An 8,628-nucleotide genomic window follows, 5' to 3' on the forward strand; every position below is an offset into this window, starting at 1 on the left:
ACCACTGGTCCGGTAGGGATCATCAGCCCTGGGTTCCCTGTATATTATACAATTTAATGGTTTAATTAAATTACAAAGTTGTGTATTAACAATTTCGGATTACTTTCTTGATAAATTCTCTTGCTGCACAATGATTTAAAAATTTGAAGTCCCATTTATCTAGTTTTTAAGTGCTCATGCTTTTGAAAAATCCAGTCAAAAACAAGGTCTTGAAGCTTTACCTGTTTTCTTATAGGAGTTTTATGGCTTTAATTCTTATTTGCCTATTTTTAGCCAGCTTTCACATAAGGCATGAGGCATGGGCATAACCATATTCTTTTAATGTGGCGATCCCGTTGTCCCAGCACTATTTATTGAAGAGACTTTTATTTCCCAGTTGAATGACCTCACCACTTTGTTGTAAATCACTTACCATAGGTATGTAGGCTTATTTCTGGACACTCAGTTCTTTTCCATCGGTTTATCTATTTTTATCCAAGTCCCAAACGGTTTGATTCCTACAGCTAGCTTTAGAGTACATTTTAAAATCCATAAGTATAAGCCTTTATTTGTTTTTACAAGATTGCTTTGGCTAGTCAGGGACCCTTACATCAGTGGTTCTCAACCTGTGGGTGGCGACCCCTTTGGGGGCGTGTGTCAAAAGACCCTTTCACAGGAGTCGCCCAATTCATAACAGTAGCAAAATGACAACGATGAAGTGGCAATGAAAATAGTTTTATGGTTGGGGGGTCACCACAACATGAACTATTAAAGGGCCGCGACACTAGGAAGGTTGAAAGCCACTGCCTTACATATTCCATATGAATTCCTGCAAAAATGTTGGAAGTTTGATGAGCTTGGGTTGAATCACCCTCACCCATTGAACTTCCACAAGCGAATATAATGAAAACAGGTTTAGTATGTTTTGTCAGAAGACAGATCTTTTAGAAAATAACATGTAGTAAGGAAAAATGCATTTAATAATACTTTGTATATTATGAGTTTAAACATTTTTTAACTGAGTTAAGATGATAAATTAGTGGAAAGCACATTGACCTTAGATCGAACTGTACTTATTTGAAAATTATTTTGTGTATTGAAGATAGTGTAACTGGTTCATGAATATCAATGGTTTCCACCTAGAACTTGATTAATTTTAAAAAGAAGAGTGAATGTTGTTCAGGGGCTCCTAGATGTTCGCTACCATTCTCTTCTGAAGTATGTTACATGGATTGACACTCCATCTTCATGGGTTGGAAGATGAAATATTACTAAAATGATGCTACTACCACCAAAAGCAATCTATTGAGTAGTTCTGTGTTGTTGATGGGATAAGTTAAAATTTAAATATGTAAGTCCAATTTGGAGCATGATAGTTTCAAAATAAATTTGAAGATTCATGTTAAGATTTAATAAAGATTTGATGACAATTGGATTTTATTATCAGTTGGCTTTTAATCAGAAAACACTCCCCACAAAAACAAAGTCCCTTGTTTTAACTTGTATTTTTAAACGTGTACTCTCCTTGCTCTTCATATGTAAACTTTCAATAATCTTCATGTACCTTAAAATAAAGAAAGTCTCGTTGTGTTTGTATAGAAAAATAGCTTTACTAATTCTCTAGACTGAAGACCGGACTCAAAATTTTCACTAAATATTAATTATCCAATTTTTGTGTAATTCAACTGCTACCTAAAACTGGTAACTTTTAGTTTACCAAGGGGTTTATAGTTTACTTAAAATCAAATTTAACAGTTTTTCATAACAATTCCGTCAGAATAGATCGAAATGAATGTAAAACTGAACTGTATGCACTTAAACAAAACCCATATTGTACAGTGAAAACTGTTATCTATAAATACCTCAATAAGGTGAATTTTAAAAGTGCTAGACTGATTTCTAAATGATGGTAGATTCCCTACAATTACAATTTATTTTAAAAAGCAATTCGAGATCATGACTTGCATCCAGTTACCAAGTCTAGTCAGTCTCCTTTAATCTGGAATATTCCTCGATCTTAATTTTCCTAACATTTTAGTGTTTTAAGCAGGCAGGTCAATTGTTTTATTGAATGCCCCCCAATTGTGGTTCATCTGATGTTTCCCCATGATTAGAGCCTAGCTACATTTTGGGGGGATCAAATACTACAAAAATGAAGTCATTGCTGCATATTGAGAGTGATGTGCTGTCCCTTCATCCCACTAAGGATGGTAACTTGATTGCTTGGCTAGCGGAGATCGCTATGTTCCTTCAGTATAGTTCCCATTTTCTCCTGTTATTTATAGCGTGAGGACATACTTAAATGCAGTATTTTACATGTTCCCATACGTACAGATCTCCTCTGGACTAAATGGATAGTGGCTTCACTCTTACTGCAGTGACATAACTAGGCATGTATTCTAGGAATCTTGAAAGTTAAATGCCTATGTAGTTTTCACACACATTGGCCTTTGGGACATCTTTTGAGCCAGGTGGCGCCTCTTGCACTTGCAAATACATAGATCAGCCCTTGCACATGAACCACACTGCTGTGTGGACTGCTAAGACTCCCATACATTGCACCGTGCTACCTTACCTCCGTTTCCTGTTATTTTTTAAGTGAATTTTAATGCCAAATGTGGACAAATAAGAGGCCAGAATGTCTATTTTTCTACTTTAAAGTCTACAATGGATTCAAGATCAACATATGCAGCAAATATCTTGCATCTTACTAAATTTACAGCATTATAAAGTATATACCTAAATAATCTTGAAGAAAAATTTAAATATTTAAGATGTCAAATGTTAAGTTCAATTAGAAATATATGTGCCTTAGCACAGAGGCTTGATTGAATGTTTGCCTGAATTATTATTAATGGAAATACTGAATTTCAGTCCTTAATGGAGGAAGTTTTATGGATGGGGAAGTAACTCCATACAGTACTTTGGGATAGAACATACATTGTTCAATTTAAAGGAGCCCTAATGCTGTAGTGCTTATACAATGGGCTACTCCTCTCTGTACTTATTTTGAACATCAACACTGTGGTAGTTAAATCACCTGTTGTCAATTTGAGAGAATTAAGAGTAAAGGGGTGGAGTTTAGCATGCAATTAAGTGGCTTGATGACCTCATTTGGAAGTGCTATGCAGATAAAATATAGCTTGCTTGTGGTGGGACACACTCACTCCCTGGGAGACACTACAGCAACTGACAAGACACATGGAGCTACACTAGTGCGAGTGGAGGAGCCAACCTGGAGACCCTTGCCAGCCCTGAGATGCTTACAACACTGGATTCAAATATTTCCCACCCACTTGCCTGTGACCTTCCTGCATTTGGCATCAATGCATGTTTCAGAAGTCTGGGATTTTATAGATTGATATCAGACATATCAGCTAATATCGGACTTATGGACTTGATCTGGCATGGGCTGGGATGTTTTCTTAATGCACAATTACTCTCTATGCATAAGTCTTGTTAAAGTGCCTTCAAAAAGAGATCAATAAAAAGTGGCTCCCAAAGGGAACCTACTAGGCCAAAGGTCAGCAGGATACGGTGACTGTTTTTTGGTTTTCTCAAAAATAGCCAATGATTACCAGGGATTACAAAGTTTTAAGAAAATGGCAAAGTGTATTAGTGAGAAAAGGCGAGGGAAGCTGCACAGCTTCCTCTTGAGGATAGCAAGGGCTGTCCTACCATTTATTAGGAAAGCTTACTCTACCCAACCGCCAACTCTGATCTTGCCCAGACCGTTTCCAACACTCAAATAATATCTCAAAGGAACACAATTTGAGTTCTTTGAGGATTCCAAAACTGCCACTCTTGATGAGGTATAAAATGGAAGAATGTAGACTTGTAGCTTAAAATAAGCCAGGGTTATCTATCTATACCTTGGTGTGATAGTTACGTAATCTGATGTAAACTTGAGACTATTTAAGAGCGAAGGGGTGTTGTTTAGCCTGTCAGTCAGATCACTACTTGATGGCCTCATTTGGAGGCACTAGAGATACATAGCTCACTCAAGGCGGAAGACACACTGCCTGGTATTCCTGATGACAAGACACATGGAGGTATGCTAGAACCCTGGAGCTGGAGGAGGCACATGGAAACCCATGCCCCAAAACTTTCTCTCCACCCACTGGCCCGTGATCTTTCTGCATTCAGTGTCAATGCCAATTCATGTTCTGTGTGAGTCTGAAGGGAGAATTTATAGATTGGTATTGGACTTATGGGCTATTATCAGACTTATGGCCTTGAACTGGACTGGGATGTTTTCTCAATATATATAATTGCTCCTTTATATATAAAACTATTTCTTATACACATAGGTGCGCCTATGAATTTGTTTCTCTAGTCTACCTGGGACTAACACACTTGGAAATTTGCAAATATTGTAAATCTCCCCTAAAATTATGTTAATTTCCTACTAGAATGTGGGCTTCTTGAAGACACAAGCCATCTTGCTTCTCGTTCCTTTAGCATAATGATTGGTACCAAATACTCAACATTTACAACTTATCAACACAAAAGAGGTTTTTAAAGACTGATAAAACTTGCAAGCATACCTTCGGGTATATGGAAAAGTAGTGGGAAAATTAGTATATTAACTCAGAATTGACAAAATTTTGTACATATATACACTGGAGGAATGTTGGAAATAGGAAGTCAGGTGCTTAAAACCAAGTCAGATATTTTAATGTACTAAAATAATAAGACAAAACAATATTGAAAGAAATTAAGTTTTATTTAAAGACTTTCCCCCCCACACATATCTCCTAAAGACTATACAATAACCATTGCTCCAATACCAAAATTTCTAACAGCAAAATATACAATTGCTCTAAATAAATAAGGGTTGTCCTTCAATGATTAGGGCATATTTAAACCTCAATAAGTTTAACACACACACATCACATTGTAAGTTGGCAAGGTTTAACAGATAATACATGTATTTCAAATACATGTTATGGAGCCTACATGTTTTTCATCTTTAACAAAAACTTAATTTTCAGGGTTCAAAATTCCATTCTTTAAAAGAAACAACCACATAAGGATTTTCTTCTATAGCTTCAAATTGTCCACCCTCAACTATTTGGCAGGTTCGTGCCACCCCAGACAACCCTGACATGACTGAGTTACTTTGTTACCATTCTACCCAAAATAAACAATTAAAAAAAGTATCATAAACATACAAGTCTCTTAATACACAATGCCTAACACAAATTTTTAAAAGGTCAATTTCTATCCCATCTGATTAGCTACAATTTTCTATAAAGAAAGAAAAATAATTTACCAAACTTTAACACCAGGGTTCCTTTTTAACTCAAGATGTTTAACTAAGCAGTAACAATTCCACCTTTTAAGAGTATAGTGCCGAGTGGAAAAACAGCAATACAACCGACAAAATGTAGATATTACGTAAACCAAAGATGTTTGCAAAAGGGTGCTTAAAAAAGTCTTCAACTGCAACCATTCAATTTATCAATAGCGTCCTGAAAGATAAAAACCAGAAATGTTAAAATATGACAATTATAATTTGATTTGTCTAGTATTTTCTAACAATAACCGGCCTCCATATTCTCTACTTTTCTAAACTGAATGGTTATTTAGAAATGAGCTTCCTACTATTACAAAATAGAGTACACTTACTCGGGCTGTAAGAACGAGACCTGGATCGTGATCGGTATCGACTGTAGTAAGGAGAAGGTGACCTTCTTCTGTGGGAAATGAAAGACTTAGTACACCACATGATCATGCCACGAAGGCAGATGAAAACGTGCAACATGCAAACTGATGTTCAACATGGGAGCTATTAGGTTCTCTGTGGACCAATGATACTAGTAGAGAATAATACACACGGGACAAAATATTGGCTAATGACATTAGCCACTTTGGTCAGTTGAATAAAATTACTTTACCCTATTAATGCCAACTGCTATGATCATCAAATTTAGATAGAAACCACAAAGTAAAGCATTACCTGTACCGATAATCATAGTCTTCGTATCTGTCATACCCACGATCATATCCTCTATCATAGTAGGAATCTCGACGTCTGCCACCACCGCCGCCACCACCGCCACCTCCTCCTCCACCACCGCCACCGCCGCCACCACTGCTGCAGAAAGATGCAAAATTATCATTTAATATACAGTTCCTCAAACTTCTTTGGCCTACTACCTCCTTTCTAGGGGGGAAATACCCTTAATACCACTCAGCAGTTGGATAAAGTGTACTTGGTTTTGCAGTCCCACCCCCACCCTGGAATAACTCCAGTACCCTCCAAGGGGTGGTATCACCCATTCTGAGAAACAATGATTTCATCCAAATTAGTAGCTTAAAAATATTATTGGGGGAAGAAAGGAGGGGGAAAAAACTTTTATGCCAATTCAAGCCTCGATTTTATGAGAATAGTGGAATGCTTTCAAAGAACGTAACGTGAGAAACTGCTCTTCCAAGAACATACCACAAAAGCAGCAGGACCTTTTCAACATAGTGAAACCACACTGTTCTGAGGAAGTAGTACAACTAAGTTAAGCTGTGCATTCCTATAACACATTCAAAAGCAATGAACACATTTTTATAATTAAGAAAAAGTAATCACCCACAACACTAGAGAGAAGTTGAAACTAGTTCACAACCTGATATTTAATCCTTTAGCAGTGAATTCATAGGGACACGATTCTCATCTTTGTTTTCTGTAGGCTCTCCCTTTTCAGAGACCCTGTTTTCTTCCAACAGGTTACAAAAAATGAAAAGCAAGCTTATAACCCTTTCACTTTCAAGAAACACCTCTATGGATCACGTCTTTGGTTGAGTTATTTATGCTTTTACACAAAATGTGAAAATTGCAGCAAGGAAAACAAAAACCAGTATTAGAAACATCTCCACTCCACAGGCCTCTCAAAGTCAAAGAACAGAACGTGTTTTTCAAAAGCACCCAGTCTAGTATTTAATAATGGTTTCCCCTATTTGTAGATTATCCAAAGAGCAAGGAAATCCACTTCATAGTTTTATCTGGTCCCCTACTCATATGAATAGGTGCAAATCAGTAAATTTCAACTTCAAGTAAGAGAGGAAACCATTTTAATTTTTTGATTAGTTAAATATCTGCACAGACCTCTAGTGGGTTTTAACTGTTTAGTTTTGGAAACTTGAAATCTTTTTTTAATATTTTTATTGGGGGCTCCTACAACTCTTATATCCACATATCCATCCATCCATCCATCCATCGTGTCGAGCACATTTGTACATTTGGAAACTTGAAATCTTACTGAGTTGGTCTGCCCATGTAGATGCCTGGTGTAGGTGTGTGTGCTCTCTTGGTGATAGAATAATCCACACGAATTCTTCTGCCGTCTAGCTCCATTCCATTTGCCCTTTCCATAGCCTACAAGGAGAATAGGTACAGAAAGTCATGTATAATTACTGAATTTTAATTACTTAAAAATTTAAAGTATTTATAGCCCAAATAAAGTAAAATTTAAAAAAACCGCAGAGAGGTATTTTTAAACGTCTTTAGACTACATTGTCTGGAATATTTTATTTTACACAGTCCAAAAAACAGCCAATAAGAATCCCTAAAAAGTTTCCTCTATTTAATGAGATCAATAGGAAAGTCTTATAAGTTTTTCATCTTGGTAAGCCACCTTATTCTGCGCATTCAACGTACAAGGACCAACTTTAAAATATTCTAATTGTGTACTGAGTTTCATATAATAGTTCTAATTATAAGCTAAGCCCCACCTCACCATTTACAGCCTAGCATACTGGTGACACAGTAAGTTTAGTGCTGTTAAATTTAAGGATGCCCACCCCCCCAGAAGAATATATTTCAGAGGACAGCACTGGAGCTGCAACTCAGGGAGAGAAACATGTCTAATCAGAGGACACCCTGGGCCACCAAACCTTGAGGATGATATTCCCACGCAGAGCAGCCAATCCACAGAGAAGACCACATGGCCAGCCCCACTATGAGATACGACATCCCTTACTGACCCATAGCCCTACGGGGGTCAATACTGGAGGCACAGTGTGGGAATTGTGCCTGATCTGATCCCACCACACCGAAGCAAAACACTAAGGGTGTGCAACAGAGCAACGAAGTCCCCAGGGAATAAAAATTTAAAAAAAAAAGACTTTGGGGCCAGAGCTCGGCACCCCATCAGACTCAACCAGAAACATTACTAAGTGCCAACAAACATCCCTTGAACTAACTACAGGCTTTTCTTTTCTTTTTGTCATTGGCTTTTTGTTTTGTTTTCTTTTGTTGCTTTTGCTGTCTTATTGTTGTGCATGTTGTTATCACCGCAGGTCTATCTAGATAAGATAGGCTGGATGAACAATCTGGAGAAAACACCGGGACTGATGGTTTTGGGGTGTTGTGTGTCATGGGAGTGGGGGAGGCGGGGGGAAAGGATGTGGTGTTAACAAACCCAGGGACAAGGGAACAACAAATGATCCAAATCAGTGTTGAGGAGGGTATAGGAGACCTGGTAGGACATGATCAAGGGTAATGTAATCAAGAGGAATTACTGAAACCCAAATGCAGGCTGAGCATCATAGTGGGACAAGAGGAAAGTAAAAGAAGAGGAAAGAACTAGGAGGCAAAGAGCATTTATAAAGGACTAAATAAGGGCATGTACCTATGTAAATATATTTATATAT

General features: G+C 37.4%; 1 protein-coding gene and 1 pseudogene across 6 annotated transcripts in view; both read right to left on the reverse strand.

The window, feature by feature from the left end:
• Positions 1-2,996, reverse strand: part of LOC115869206 — a 4,246-nt pseudogene extending 1,250 nt beyond the window's left edge.
• Positions 2,997-4,686: 1,690 nt separating this feature from the next.
• The window catches only part of TRA2A (transformer 2 alpha homolog), a 17,000-nt gene continuing 13,058 nt past the window's right edge, over positions 4,687-8,628 (reverse strand). For 4 of the 6 annotated variants that reach the window (XM_045288730.1, XM_045288729.1, XM_045288733.1 and 1 more), the window contains 4 exons: positions 7,236-7,351; positions 5,942-6,079; positions 5,611-5,678; positions 4,687-5,453 (listed from right to left, as the gene is read on the reverse strand). In XM_045288730.1, the coding sequence (XP_045144665.1) occupies positions 5,443-5,453; positions 5,611-5,678; positions 5,942-6,079; positions 7,236-7,351 (333 nt within the window). In that variant the 3' untranslated portion in view covers positions 4,687-5,442. The remainder of the gene's footprint in view (positions 5,454-5,610; positions 5,679-5,941; positions 6,080-7,235; positions 7,352-8,628) is intronic. The other 2 variants (XM_045288734.1, XM_045288732.1) reach the window with 1 other exon arrangement.

This window comes from Echinops telfairi, unplaced genomic scaffold, assembly GCF_000313985.2.
Source record: "Echinops telfairi isolate 266 unplaced genomic scaffold, ASM31398v2 ScPeMD7_23;HRSCAF=83, whole genome shotgun sequence".
Classification (NCBI taxonomy): Eukaryota; Metazoa; Chordata; class Mammalia; order Afrosoricida; family Tenrecidae; genus Echinops; species Echinops telfairi.